At 39.9% G+C, this 16147-nt stretch overlaps 1 protein-coding gene across 1 annotated transcript in view; it reads right to left on the reverse strand.

Annotated features, from left to right (window-relative positions):
- Positions 1–2102: 2102 nt before the first annotated feature.
- The window catches only part of dock3 (dedicator of cytokinesis 3), a 576384-nt gene continuing 562339 nt past the window's right edge, over positions 2103–16147 (reverse strand). Inside the window, exons 54-55 of the mRNA XM_042088883.1 lie at positions 8372–8491; positions 2103–2324 (exon numbers count right to left, since the gene is read on the reverse strand). Coding sequence (XP_041944817.1) covers positions 2263–2324; positions 8372–8491 — 182 coding nt within the window. The 3' untranslated portion in view covers positions 2103–2262. The remainder of the gene's footprint in view (positions 2325–8371; positions 8492–16147) is intronic.

Here is a 16147-nt window from a genome sequence, read left to right on the forward strand (position 1 = left end):
ATGTGATGCTAACTAGCTAACTCAAACAAGCTGTGCTTAATTTTAGAGCAGCATGCTAATTTTGTAAAATTGGGTATTATAACATTAGTTAACATATTTTTGTTAGAATATTGTCTGATCTGTGCCTCCCATGTTTTTAAAAGCACAAACCTCCAGTGGTATAATCACATAACTAGGAATTGAGTTCTCATTAGCTTGGTATGGCTTAATTTCAATTGTGAACCATTATGTTCCACGAAGCCTTGTGCTGTATACCATAGCAAACCAGTAAAGCTTTGATTTCTCCACACAACAAGCAGGGAAGGTGGTTTGTCATGCAATAGCATGAGACTCTTCCTTTGCTCTGACATATCCTTTGCTCAGAAGATTTATATATGACAGTTATACATAACTGATGTGAGTCATAGAATATCCTGAACAGGAGAAACTATAGCTTGTACAAGATGTAAACTTAAAATAACTGTCTGAGTATCCAACCCATAAAAAAGTAGCAGTCATATCTCAGTGCTTGTAAATACAATACCCATGGTATATCACTTCAATTGTTAAGAAGCCAGAAATATTATTTTTCCTTTACAAAATGCCATGTGTACAAACCATTAAGACCACATTGTAAGTTTTTACAATTTATACACTTTATATTTATACACTTTAAGTTAAGTTACTTATACAATACAATGTTATTGTTATATCTAAAAAAATACAATAGAAAGCTCCAACTAAAATCTTTTCTTTTGAGGTGTTACACATTTCTTTGTCAAATTTCCTTTCCATCCTGTCTGCCTGCATTCTTTGCCCCCAGTGAAGCAGTTCAGTGGTCAAGGGAGAATTAGTGGTCCAGGAAATTATGAATTATGGAGTATTACCACGTACTACCACCTATGTAGAAGTACCAGAACAGACCTTCCTTATGATTGTGTATCAGTTACCACAGGGCCAATAGCATGGACAACAGCTAATAGAAATAATTTTGACTGATTTCTCATTATTGAAGGAGTGTAATGTAACATAAAAATGTTTCACACCATTAGTGCTATTTCACAATTTTCAATCACTCCAGGTCTGAGAAAAAACAAAAAAATCATTCATTCAGTTACCTTAAAGGAACACCAGGCAACGTTTTCATGTTAATTACTTATCTTCGTAAGTCGGTATATGGTTAAATGACTCATTACAGGGCGAATGAAGACTCTCTCGCCCGCCCCTACTGCCTGTAGGAAGAATATCCCGCTTGCAAGTTCAGTGTATCGTACCCGCCGACCGAAGCAGGATCAGTTTACATCCTGCATACAGCACAGAGGCAGGCTAACAAGATGCTAGCGATTGTTGCAAACGTGTGTATAATGGCAGAGCCAGCGAAGAAGCAGCAAAAACCCTTGACGAAAGATGCAAAGAAAAGGAAAAGAGCTTCAGACCGAGCAAGGGGGGTTTCGTAGAGAAAAAGCATCAAGCTTGCCTGGTGTCCCTTTAAAGGAACATGACATTTTGGGACATAGCTTATTCACTGTATCTCCCAGAGTTAGATAAGTAGATACATACCCTTCTCGTCTCTGTGCGCACAGTTACTTGGTCTGACACACCCACCGCTAGACTAGCTTAGCACAGGTGCCTCAAAGTGGCCGGCTCCAATTAGCTTACAGCTCCCAATAGTGACAAAAGAACTCCAAAAAAGCACTGCTCCTTGGGATTTGCAAAAGTAACACTGGAGCTTTTCAGGTGCTGCATGCAAATCACTCCGCCCAAGTAGCATTGCTTGAATGTGAACATAGTATGTATATGCTTACAAAATGGCCGTGTCTCATTTTACATTGTTATTTGGCACACAGCATGTAAATAGGAAAATGTTGGGAGTTCTTTTGTATCTATGGTACTTATTTAACTCTGGGAGATATGGTGAATAAGCTATGTCCCAAAATGTCTTCAAATTTCTTTAAAGAGGCTATTTGCCCTGTTGTTTTAGTGTCACAGTGTTGCAATGTTAAAAGGTACTGTGAAAAATAATAACATTTTGTTTGTTTTTGTGGGGGACACTGCAAAAGGGGCTGACTGGCTGCAGTAGGGTAGGGGCTTGCCTAAATCCAAGTTGTCTGGCTCAGACACGCTGTAATGCACAGGCAGGTAGGTCTCAGCTTCTTCAGTGCCACTGGTCCAGAGCTTGGTGGTAGAGGAATCCAACATATCTGAATGTGTGGTCAGCTCTGGCCAAAGTTGCTGTCATTCAGGGTGGACACCCCACTGCTAGAACTGCCTGATAATGTGGAATTACTGCCATCCAGGCCTGATTGAGTACTGGTGTGCAATGCAGGTATAGGGTGCAGGAGTGACTACAAGGGAAAAAGAGAAAAAATGAAGTGAGACCATAATGGTGTATGAACAAAGTATCCACTTTTCCTGGCTTGAACATTTCTACATTCAGTAACCCTTCCTTTTACAGTCCCCTAATTACTAGGTATTTACCTAGTAAGTACGTGGTAAGTTTTGGTACATTATTAGGTAATTACCACAGGTAACATGAGGGTAAATACCATCATGTGATGTCATACCGTCATGTCATTTCTACATTCAGTAACCCTTGCTTTCATCAACCCTAGGAAATCACTACACAGCACCTAACCACGCAACATAATGACTTTTTTTTAGACTTTTTTTTATTATTATTAGACAATCTTATATCGTAATATCCCACGTGAAAACGTCCGTGAATAGTTGGCCTCTGGAATTTTCAAAATTGTCTCGGGGAACCCAGCCCGAAACCAGCTTTTTTTTTTTTTTGCACCTCCACTTTCAAACTCGTTCCAGCGCTGGCAGCCTGCCATCTATTGCTCCGATAATTACATCAATATTTCACACCTCTCTTCTCTCTAGCACTGTATCTCCATCCTTTAAAACTGCTATTGTCAGACCAACGCTGAAAAAACCTGGATTGGATTCTGACAACTTCAACAACTACAGGCCTATTTCCAACTTGCCTTTTCTCTCCAAAGTTCTTGAGAAGATAGTGGCAACTCAACTCCAGGATCACCTGAAGGACAATGACTTCTTTGAGCCATTCCAGTCTGGATTTCATCCTATGCACAGTACTGAAACGGCTGATTAAGATTAGAATGGCAGCACCATCCCTTGCTCCAACCAGGTCAAGAGCCTTGGTGTCATACTGGACAATACAATTTAATTTAGTGCGCACATAAACAGAATGTCTCAAAGTGCCTTTTTCCATCTAAGGAACATTCCCAGTGCTCACTCAGCAGAGTGCAGAAGTCCTTGTAAATGCGTATGTGATCTCCCGCCTTGACTACTGTAATTCTATCTTGTCTGGAATCCCTAATAAGCTACTCCATCGGCTCCAACTGAATTCTGCAGCTAGGATTATAATAGGCTCCAAATCCACTAGTCATATAACACCATTGCTTATGCAACTGCACTGGCTTCCAGCTGCCTACAGAATAAGTCCTGCTCCTGGCATACAAGGCCCTACACAATTATACCCCCACCTACTGTACCTCACTGATCTCCTGGAAGTTTGCACCCCTGCCCGCTCACTGAGATCCTCCTCAGCAGGCCTACTGCATGTACCTAGTGTGAACCTCAGCACCCTGAGAGGCTTTCAACTACATCGCCCTCAATTACTGACTTTAAAAACAGACTTAAAACCTCTTCAAGATGGCTTATGGACTGGACTGACTGACTGACTTTTACTTTTATTTTATTTTTTATTTTTCATGTTATGAGATGACTATAATTTTAACAACCTTTTTGTTTGTGAAGTGACCTTGGGTGTCATGAAAGGCGCTTTAAATAAAATGTAGGGCAATTCCATGCAAAGGTCATCCTTACCATGGAAAAAAAAGTTGTGCATATGCAAATAGAACTGTTGTTAAAATCTTCATTTAGATCTATATTTTATTGTTTGTAACTGATCTGATTGAATTTGATGGAGAATGACACTCTTTTTACATCATAAATATGATGTGCAACCATACAGAAACAACATTTTTCACATGGTAATATTATACATATTTAAAAAGTGGATAAATGGACCCAAGGTTCAAACAAATTGTGTCATTTGACAAATTCCAGATTGACAAGGGAATGGTAGAGCAATGTCTATGCTCAGCTTGCCTTTAAGAGCACAGCTCCTTACATTTGTAAGGCTTTTGTTTTTAAGTCAGCAAGTTCCATGGCCATGTCACATCCATAACGTTTTATAGGAAAAGTTTATGCTACACATACAGTGTTGATGCGACAATGTCCATAGTGTCTGTGCAAAGCTGATTTATATCAATGTAAAGTGTGATGACCAAATTGTGCCCCTTTCTTACTTTTAAAACCTTTAATGGTGCGTTATGGATGTGACGTTATGGATGTTACATAATGTGAATTTACAAGATTGGGAACTTTATTATACCTCAAAGCCGATAAAACGTCTGTTCTGGTGGCATGTCAGTTTCAACGCATTTCAACTGAAGTGAAGTGTGAAGTGAAGACTTTTAGCACTTTTACATCCCTCACCCTATGCTACAGACCTTTTATTTATTTTCTTATTTCATCACACGTCAAAACACACACACACACACACACACACACACACACACACACACACACACACACACATATCTGACTTTCTCCAACTTTTGCACATCTCCATAGAACTTTTTATTTATTATTTTTGATTTCTCCTCCATCTACCCATGTCCTTGATTGCCTAGCCTTTCTGCCCCCCCCCCCCATCCCCAACACACACACACAAATCACACACACTTACATCATCACTGTCATCACCTCACATACATACAGCACACTGCTTGCTACAGTAAGCCTCCTCTACTTGCTGCACACTGCCCCCCCCCCCCCCCTCCCTACATACACAGCACATTGTCTTCTTCAACACACATCCTCTACTTGCTGCACACTGCCCCCCCCCCCTCCCTACATACACAGTACATTGATCTTCTTCAACACACATCCTCTACATACTTACAGCACACTGCCCCAACCTACCCACACACACACTACACACACACACACACAGTCACTGCTACACTCCCCTCCCGCCCACACACACATCATAATCACTCACATACATCATACATACAGTAATCTGCTTGCAATAGTAAGTCCCTTCACCATACTTGCAGTACACTGCCCCCCCCCCTCTCCCCTACATACACAGCACATTATTTCATCAGGAAGCTTCTCCAACACACATCCCCAACATACTTACAGCACACTGTCCCCCCCCCCCCCCCCCCCCCCCAATACACAGCACATTGTCTCATGAGGAAGCTTCTCCAACACACATATTGCACACTGCCCTCTCCCCACATACACAGCACACTATCCCATCTCCCTTGTCATCCCCCCAACACACACACCAAGACCCCTGGCAGTTGGGTTAGCCCCTTGAGCCGTGGATCTGCCCAAGGTTTCTTCCTTGGTAAGGGAGTTTTTCCTTGCCCCTGTTGCTCTTGGGTGCTCCTTGTTTAATTTTTCATGATTACTATTTCAATTGTTTCATATCAAAATTCACTACTTAATTATGTGTTTTATGTAGTTTGTCGAGGACTGGCTCAGACACGTCACATCCATAACGTGAAACCGTCACATCCATAACGCCAGTTTTTCCTACATAATGCATTACGAAAATGAAGCATAGTTTCAAAAACACACTTTTTGTGTTCATTCAAGTCTCCTTCATGCTACATATATCATAGTTTCGGCAGTTTCCTTCAAAATTCACAGAGTTTGTAGGAAACCTGTAATCTCTCACAAAAGTGTGTCCATTTCATGTCACATCCATAACGCTGATAAAATGCCTTGTATTCTTAGGATGAAATTGATTATATGAAATTTGAGGATTTCTCAGTATTCAGAGGACAGAGGTTACATTAAAAGTTATGCAAATTAATTCACTGATACTAATTTTGCCCCCACTCTAAGGCATTTTGTTTACCAATATGAATCCAATTGTCACGCTGGAACTGCCCTGTATTATTATTATTATACGCCAGGCACTGGCTAGTCATGGCAGAGCCAGGGAAAAGTAGCAGAAAGCATGTAAACCATTGAGCGAGAAGTGTCATAAAATATAAGCTGTAGGGGTAGCTCTGTTTAGACATTGTTTTAGAATAAAATAAAGAACTGCTTTGGACTATATTTTATTGTTGTTTTATTGTTTCACTCATTGTGTAGAGGTTCAATTGGATTGTTAATACTTGTTACTAATACTAGTTAGTAAACTACTCATTAATTGAATATGAAAAGCACTCCACTTTAGAACAGGGAGCATATTCTCACTTATAATGGATTAATTCATATGTATTTAGGCAGTATTAACAGTCGTAGCTTTGCATTTCATTCTACAAGAACAGACCATGCTATTTGGGTGTTGTTAATGGAGAACTGCTTTTGGAACTGCTACATAATAAGGCCAGAACTATGCATTGCCTGTTATGATCAGAATTTGTGTCCTACTGCCTCCTAATTTACCAGTAACAATCAGTAGTTAGGAAGTAATATCTGCTTAAATCTTAGTTATTGGTCTGTTAAGGGTGGAATATGGTCATGCCTTGTAAATTATTAATTAACGAGTGATAACTGCTAATTAACTCATTGAATGCCAAGCTGTTTTCGGGAGCTTTGTCCTAGAGTGCCAGCAACCTAGACCATTGTTGATGATTTTTGTACAGCCACAGCATATTCTGTGTTATAGCTATGAACACATACAAAGGCTCGTTTAAAAGGTGAGACTTTAAGCTCTCGGTGGGTGCAAACCGTGTATTTCTACACGCCTCTGTTCCTCAGAAATCCTAAGTTAAACAGTGGCTAGTTTTCATCAAAATCGCTGTTTTTTTCTAGAAATGGAGATATAACGTCTTCATGAAATATGAAGTGTTGCCTGTTACTTACTTGTGTAAACCTTCCGGGAAGTGATCAGCGAGACCTGGCGAGACTGCCACTTAGTGATAGACTCACGAAAATGGCCTGGTTTTGACCTGACGTGCATGCGTCACTGATTCGACCCAAAGCGGCAACCGAGTTATGATAAAATGTCCAGATAAAATGTTTGTTTATTTCACCTCTCCGTTTTGAAATATGTGTTCCGTATTGCTGTCATGTACCACCTTGAATTCTATCAAACATTTAATAGTGTGTTGATGGTAGAAGCATTTTAGCTTGCAGAACAGTGCCATATTCATCAAAAATGCTATTGATTCGCGCTACGGTAACTCATCTCGACAAGGTAGCTCATCTCGACACCAGGTGTCAGAATAGCTATGAAGTAAAAGTATTCTAAAACCTCACAACCGCGACCAGACATGAATGCTTTGCGAAGGTTTGGAACAGCTGGCAACGACGTGCAACATCTAATTCACACTGCTGCAACGGTTTCGTCTCGTCGCGAATCTGGTATGAATTGGCTTTAACAGGCTACATTAAGGAAAGTAGGCTACAAATGTGCAGGAAAAGTCTTAGGTCCAAGATATTCCATGGTTTTAACTCCTCAACTTTCCAATCCTCCGCCGATTTACTGCTGCACCGTTCTATGCCACTTCAAAAACTTGTGTGCACGAGTTGAGACTTGAGATGTGAGATTTGAGCGTAGCCACCACCCACGTTCAAATTGCTAAATGCCATGCTTTGCGTGGAAATGAGTGTACGCCTGTCCTATGGCTGTTTTACGAAGGTCTTTGAAGAGCTCTTTCATGAGATGTTTCTTGTGTGACACCTTGGTAATGAAAAATGTTTTTTTTATAGCTCATCAATATTTACTAAACCAGCTGATATGACTGGAGGTATATTTATTTTCTAACTTTCTAACTTACATATTTCAGCTGGTTCCTTTTCTTCCTTTGCCTTGATGTACTGTTTTTTCTTTTTTTTCCTGCCTCATTTCACTTTATTACACAACTTTACTTATGGACTTTAATGTTTGGATTTCTTTATATGTGTGGGTTTTTTGAGTCAATACTAATGTCTAGTGAAAATTTCATGTGAATAGCCTCATTGGAAATATACTTACAAACTGAAAAAAATGAATGACGCATTCAATACTTGTTTCTCTCGCTGAATGTTTGAGTTGGAAAGTTGCATCTGCCTTTCATGTTTACATTTGAAATGTGATGCACAGCTGAATGTTATGGTATAAAGAAGTCAGTGCTGATGTAAGCATACAGATAAAGGAAAAGACAGGTCTTGGGTTTTCATATCAATAATGTCCAAATAAATATGAAATTTGTAAATACAGTATGTAATTTACCTTTAATATTGGATGATGTGTTGGATCAAATTCTTCACTTGCCCTTTTATTGTTTGTCACTTGAATATATTAACTTTCAACTTGCAACTTTTGTGTATATGTGTATGCACTGACCAGGAGGAAGGTTGCGAGGGGGTACTGGGGGTGCCATCACATTTCCCACATGGGTGAACAGAAATGGCAGTGTCTCTCGAGTTCCGCTGTCCAAACTCCAGCTGCTAGGCGCAGTGAGGACTAATGAAGAAAGAGATTCTTAATGACAAGCATAGTGGAAATATACAGAGTTAAAGCAGACTTTCAGTGTGGCATTAATAATAATAATAATAATAATAATAATAATATATGCCTTGTAGAGTGCTTTATCACATACTCAAAGTGCAATGTAGGATAAAAAAAATCAGTCAAGTTTAGTCAAGAAAGAGGGGGAAGAGCCATGTAGGGTTTTGAAGGTAAGGAGAAGGACTTTGAAGTAGATCCTCTGTGGGACAGGGAGCCAGTGGAGGTCTTGTAACACTGGGGTAATGTAATGGTGGGAAGGGGTGGATGTGAACAATAGAGCAGCTGAATTTTGAACGTGTTGTCATCTGTTGAGCAGGTGAGAGGGGAGACCACTGAAGAGAGCATTGCAATAATCCAGCTGGGAGGAAATGAGGGCATGGGAGGAAATGAGGGCTCAGTATCAGAGTGGGAGAGGAGTGTAGATGTTGATTTGAGACTCAAATGAAATGGAGTCTAATGGTATGTTTCCACCGAGCGGTACTGTTTGGTATGCAATTACTTGCGTTTCCATTGTCAGAATTTTTAAATGTTACCAAAACAACTGACCCGTACTGTACCATTTTGTGGCACCCTTCCTTTGGGGTACCAAGCGTAATGGTAATTTTGTGAAATTCCATAGGGGGCGCTACAGCCACCACATATCAATATCTCAGGTGCTGATGACAGTGGCTGAGTCCATCAGGTAAGCTCAGCTAAACTCAGTTCAGCTCAGCTCTGATGCCTGCTCTCGGCACCAGAAACTAACAAGGCAGACCATCTCCTTTATTAAGGCTGGAGAAGCCCAGGCCACAGCAAAGGGCTTTGTCAGGTCTCCTAGCAACTGCCCATGACTTGCAGCTGAGGGTTGACCTGGAGAGGTGGCTCAGGTTCCCAGAGGCCATCACAATGACTACACTAGGCCAGACATGGTCATCCTGTCAATGTCAACAAGACAGGTGGTAATTATGGAGCTTACTTTCCCCTGGGAGGACTGGATAGAGGACATAACAGAGAGGAAGCAAGGCAGGTACACCAACCTCGCAGACAAGTGTCGCAGACAAGGTGTGGAGGATGTGGTGCCTACAGAGGATTTGCAGGGCAAACCCTCTGCAGGGCATACCATCTCTTAGGCCTTGTAGGTGCCTACAAACAGCAGGGCATCAGTCGCAGCACTGAGGCAGCCAAAAAGGTATCAAGATGGATATGGCTAAAGAGGAGCGAATTTTGGAATTGTGCTGCTCAGACACAAGTCGGAGTCTGATCGGCCCCAGCTGGGTCGCCAGATAAGGGTGTATGATGTTTTGAGACCCGAAACACCCAATTACTCACTGAACATGTGAAACATCACTGAAGGTGTGCATCACAAGATGTATTTAGGAGATAGACATTGTTACAGTTTAAAAAGGCTTTTACAGTATTGTGCAAAGGAAAAAATACAAAAGTAAAACATAGGAAACACACTTTGGGGAGGGCTGTGCACCACTGTAAGCTATATTCACTATATACATTTTTCTGTACATCCTATCCCTATGAGGTCTGGACTCTGGCTGGGCCACTCTAAAATGTTGACATTGTCCTCTGTTAACAAATTCTTGCCTTGTTTGGCTGTATGTTTTGGGTCATTGTATGGTTTAATGGTCCAATGACGCCTATTGGGGCAGGTCTCTCGGTCTCCAGGTCCCCCTGGTTGAAAAACATCCCAAAAGAATAATTTTCTTACCCCCACAATTGAAATGGACATGGTATGGTATCATTGGGTTTTAATGCTTCTTTTTTATGCTAATCTCAGGCCATGTCCCTGGATCAAAAAAGCAAAAGCTAAATCCTTTGTCTTGGTGTGCCCATATAAGGTTTAGCTGAGTTGTGCATGTTTGAAGAAGAGTGATCCATGATCAGCATCCAAGATGACCAAGTGATCCATTTTGGGATGGAGTGAAAATTTCAACCACCAAAACACCATCCCCAATGTGGAGAACAAAAAGTGTTAGTTTTGGGTGTTTTTTAGACAATGTGACCTGGTGAATTTCCCAAAGTAAACAGTAACACTAAAACAAGGGGCTAAATTGAGATTTTTGGTGGAAAAGATCAGGCAGTCTGCCGAGAGACCTGCCCCAATAGGCGGCATTGGACCATTAAACCACACAATGATCCAAAACATACAGCCAAACAAGGCAAGAAATGGTTAACCGTGAACAATATCAACATTTTAAAGTGGCAGAGCCAGAGTCCAGATCTGTCAAAAAAAATGAGCACAAGGCCAGAGTGAAGGCAAATGATTGTCCTGACTCAAAACCCAGATTGCTATTAAAAAGGTGGGGTCTACAATCATTGTGGAGACATGGAGAGGCTTGGTAGGTATTATAAGGTATTATTACTGCATTCTTTTAGAGCGCCTTGAGCACTGGGTTGGAATTTCAGGTACTGCACTGAAATGGTTTGCTTCCTTCTTAGCGGGAAGACCCTTTTCAGTTTCTTTCAATGATACTTCATCTGCCCCCTTATCTTATGGTGTTCCACAGGGATCAGTGCTTAGTTGTATTTTATTCTCACTGTACATGTTGCCACTCAGTCAAATTATGAAAAAGCATGGTATATCCTATCATTGCTATGCGGATGATACACAACTGTATCTCCCACTTAAATGTGGTTCCTCTGGTGCTCTAAACCCATTGCGTGATTGCCTAAAAGAGATTAAACTATAGATGTCCACCAATTTTTTAAAACTGAATGAATCCAAAACAGACATTCTATTTTTTGGTTCACATGAAGCTGCAAATAATGCAATTAGTGAACTAGGGTCTTTTGCCAGATATGTAAAACCTTATGCAAGAAATCTTGGCTTTCTACTTGACCCTGATTTTAAATTGGAGAAACAGATTAATGCTGCTATCAAGTCATCTTTTTACCACTTTAGAATCTTAAGTAAAGCCAAAACTATTTTTTCTTTCAAAGACTTTGAGATATTGATTCATGCCTTTATTTCATCCTGCCTGGACTACTGTAACTCTCTTTATTTTGGTGTCACTCAGTCCACTCTATCCCGACTTCAGATGGTGCAAAATGCAGCTGCAAGGCTGCTCACCAAGTCTAAAAAGACACAACATATTTCTCCAGTTTTGAAATCCCTGCAATGGTTACCAGTGAAATAGTAGATTAGAGTAGATTACAAAATTCTTCTTTTTGTCTTTAAAGCTTTAAATGGACAAGCTCCCCAATACCTAAGTGAGCTTGTACACTTTCACTGCCCTCCCAGAACTCTGAGGTCCTCAGATAAACTACTGCTCTCAGTACCTCAGAGTCATCTAAAAAATAAAGGTGACCATGCTTTTTCAGTAGCTGGGCCCAAGTTGTGGAACAACCTGCCTTTTCACATTAGATCCACACCAACTATTGGTGCTTTTAAAGCCAAGTTAAAAGACATATGCTATCAATGGCTTTTAAATGAAGTGTAGAATGTAATTATATAGGCTATATGTAAATATTATTTTTGTTTTATTTTCCTATTGTGTTTTTTTTTTATCTTTATTCATTTTGTCTTCTATTATCTACTTTTCTACTTATCTACTTGAGCACTTTGGGCAACCACAGGCTGTTTTAAATTGTGCTATAAAAATAAACTTGACTATATGACTATGACTATAAGAACCATTTTGAGAGTTGTGGATGCAAATGAAGATGTTTCTATTGATTATTTAAAAAGGGTATGAATAATTTTGGACATGCCATTTTCATAAAAATGTTAAAAAAGATAAAAACACTTTTTTTGATTCCATGTTTCTACCACATTGTCCTACAACCTTTTGGCACGTGGCAGTGCCATTTTCAGACAGAACAAACATTGGTCAAGAGAAACTCAACAGTAAATCAATATTTGCCAGGGGTATAAATAATTTTGTTCTTAACTGTATGATTTCTCAGAATGTTAATACAAATAATGGCTAATTTGCATATTTATACATACAATTTCTGAAAAATTGCAATACAAAAAATATTTGTCTTTATGTATGTAAACAACTGGACAGGTTTCATGGTGATATCTATTAGTTACAAAAAGATAAAAAACACTTTTTTTGATTCCATGTTTCTACCACATTGTCTTACAACCTTTTGGCATGTGGCAGTGTCATTTTCAGACAGAACAAACATTGGTCAAGACTAGAAACTCAACAGTAAATCAATATTTGCCAGGGGTATGAATAATTTTGTTCTTAACTGTATGATTTCTCAGAATGTTAATACAAATAATGCCTAATTTGCATATTTATACATACCATTTTTGAAAAATTGCAATACAAAACATATTTGTCTTTATGTACAGTATGTAAACAACTGGACAAGTTTCATGGTGATATCTATTAGTTACAATTTTGACCCTATTCACCTGTGGTGATTGCCTTTTGATCAAATATGTTTTTGTGCTTTATGTGAAAATTTGCTAATTTTTTGTTGGGCTTTTAGGCTAAAATCAATAGACCAGTTGCAAGTCCCTAACAACCGCTGTTAAAGACGAACTCAGAGGACAAGCAAACCCAGAGCCATATAGTAAGACATTAAAACAAAGACGCAAGGTTTTGTTGTGATGTGTCAGTTCAAAGCTAAAAATGTTTAAAATGCCAATAAAGTAGGCTATTGTTCTATCTTCATATAAGCCTAAAGACATTTGGATACAAAGCATGCATTATGAAGTTACAAAGTTATGCCACAAATGTTATCTTCATGTGCAAGAGGAAAAACTGAAATTATATAGTTTTATGTAGTATTAAGTAACATAGGCTACATTAGCAATGTGTTTTATCAACATATTCCTCAGCATATAGTTTCTATGTTCCGTTTCTATGCTAAGTGAGAACGGAGGCTACAGTGGGTCCCAGTTAAGTTTGGACGGGTTCCTTCATGAATCACGCACCCCATTTTGTCAGCAGAAATGGCACAAACTGCAGTTGACACAAACAACCACAAGGTGTCACTTGGGAGTTCTGCCACTACTATTTTTGATGCGACTTGACTTAACTGCTCTCATGACGCAGTGAGTGATTACAGTACCAAACATATGATAATACAATAGCGTGAGTTTATATATATTATACCCTATTTGTCACGGTTACTTATAGATTTGATAGTGTAACTGATAAGCGCATGAGACTTTCAGCGGGGGCACGGGAACTTAAATTGATCACGGTAGTTTAAGCTTACACTTAAACAGACAAAACATTCTAATATGAAAATGTAGATGCAATTGTTGTAAAATGGTGCAGCTCCTTTAAGAATGCCCCAAAAAATATATCAAAGCACCTTTTGCATTTGAATGTAGCACGATTTTTTTTTAAACAGCTGGACAAATGATTTAGCTAATTGATTATAGCCTGCACACCAGCAATTGTTGAACATTTACCTGTACAAGACAGTAGCCCAGCCTAACAAGCATGTTGCATGTTGTAGGCCTACTGTAGAAATTTCACTTAAATTGCAACCGCAACATGCCTGCTTGCCGACGTTCAAGCGACAACGAAAAAGATATCAAAGCAAGAGGGTTGAGTCTGAATGACACAGAGTTCAGACTCATATTGCTCCTCATAACCATCTATAAAAAAAAGTGTTTTTTCTTTTCTTTTTGAGCACGTCCGAATCCCAGGACATAACGCACTGGACCTTATAATAGGCTCGAGATATAATTCCAAAGGGGGCAGATAGGGGCCTACTGCACTTAAAACTTAAAAAGATTGAACGAAGCTTCCCGAAATTTGAAATTGCGATAAGTGACTGGCATCGGGTGAAGCTTTTCGAAGTTGAACAGGCTATTAAAAAAAGGAGAGACTGGGCTCTCCCTTCTATGAATTGAAAAAGACGTTATGCTACCTGCAAACTTTCATTGCTAAGTTTGCGGCAAAGCAAGACAATGTTTTTTCTGAGTCAGGATATGGCGAGTCAGTGTCATTTATTTGTCCAATGCCTACAGACCAGTTTCCATAGTGCACATCTTATCAACAGTTTGAATGTCGTGTGTGTTTCTGCTCATTGACAAATACCGTTAAGCACAATGATTCATGCCCAATTAATTTCCCGTTAGGAGGAATAGTGTTCGCCTTTGTTACACTATTTGGTTTCGTGATGTAGCCTATGATAAACACCATATGGCCAAATATGTGACTCAGCTAATGTTATAGGCTATACAATTTCCCCACAGACAAGACAAGCTGGTGTAGCTTATTAGACTAGGCTACTAAAATGCACCGACGGTAGCCTTGGCTATGTGTAAAGTAAGCTATCGCATGATTTCATGCACGTAAGTTCATGCATCTGTCAAGTTCGCAGAGGGCCTTGCACCATCTGTCGGGTTCGCACAGGGCCTCGCACCCCCTTGCGACGGCCCTGCAGCTCCTCCTAAGACAGCGAGGAAAAAGTTAAAATACGCGATAAACCCGGGAAAAGTTGACAGGTTTGTTTCGGTCCCGGTGATTATTTGTGAAATTGTGCAAACGACAGCCTTTTCAATGCATTTCAAGGAAGGTGTCGTAGCATGCAAGCTCCCAAATTGACCCAGTAGCCTACAGAAGGCATCAATAAATTGTTGGGACTGGGGAGGGTCGTGCGTTTTTTCTCAATCACTTTGGAGGGTCATAAAAAAATTTCTTACTGGCGAGGGTCACGTCTTTTTTGACTAACGCTCCCAAAACTCCTCCGGTAGCCCCTTAAATAAATAACGAACAATCCCTAATTGATTATAGCTGTAGGCCTACACCAGCAATTGTTGAACATTTACCTGTACAGGACATTGACAGTAGCCCAGCCTAACAAGCAGATGTTGCAAAAGACGCAATTAATCAGAAATAAATAATGTAATCTGCATCGCTTTATTTAACAAACTGCAAGCAACAAGGGGGTTGAGTTCGCTGTAAGCGAAGAGCAGAGCCTATCTGTTAAGGCACTCGATAGGCTATATGGTAACGAGCTGTGTGCTTCTGGAAAGACAATAGAAGATGCTTTCTGAATAGCACAGCGAAGACGGCTCTGGTCATCCCATACCCTCCCCCCACTTCCTGTAGCCTATCATTATGACTTGTTGCCGTTTTGGGACATTAAGCTTTTTCACGTTAAGCCCCCCTCTCCCACCCCCTTCTTTCACAAGCAGTGGGGGAGCGCGGGCACAAAGTAACACTTTTTGGTAGACGAAGGAGGGTTCTCCGCGCTTCTGTCGTTTGGCGACAATCTGGTGCAACCAGGCCAAGACAGATATTTTAGAGAGGAGGAGAGACGCCGGTGCAGCTCAGATGTCTTCTTAATTTTCTTTATTCTTTAGTAAAAGGTGCAGAACATTATTAAACTTTGACTAACGTTTCGATGTGTCGATGTTTTTGACTAACTAACATCGAAAAGTTAGTCAAAGTTTAATAATGTTCTGCACCTTTTACTAAAGAATTAAGAAAATTAAGAAGACATCTGAGCTGCACCGGTGTCTCTAACACTTTTTGGCTTTGGCTAAATATTTCTAAAATCTTTTGAGTTTCACTAGTCACATGTTTTAACAAGGAACACTTGTTATTGAACTTGTGTGTCGAAAATTGACTTTATTTTCCATACGGAGAAATAACATATGCAGAGTCTAACCAAGGTCAATCTTGCCAAAAAAGCCCT

This window comes from Alosa sapidissima, chromosome 4, assembly GCF_018492685.1.
Source record: "Alosa sapidissima isolate fAloSap1 chromosome 4, fAloSap1.pri, whole genome shotgun sequence".
NCBI lineage: Eukaryota > Metazoa > Chordata > Actinopteri > Clupeiformes > Clupeidae > Alosa > Alosa sapidissima.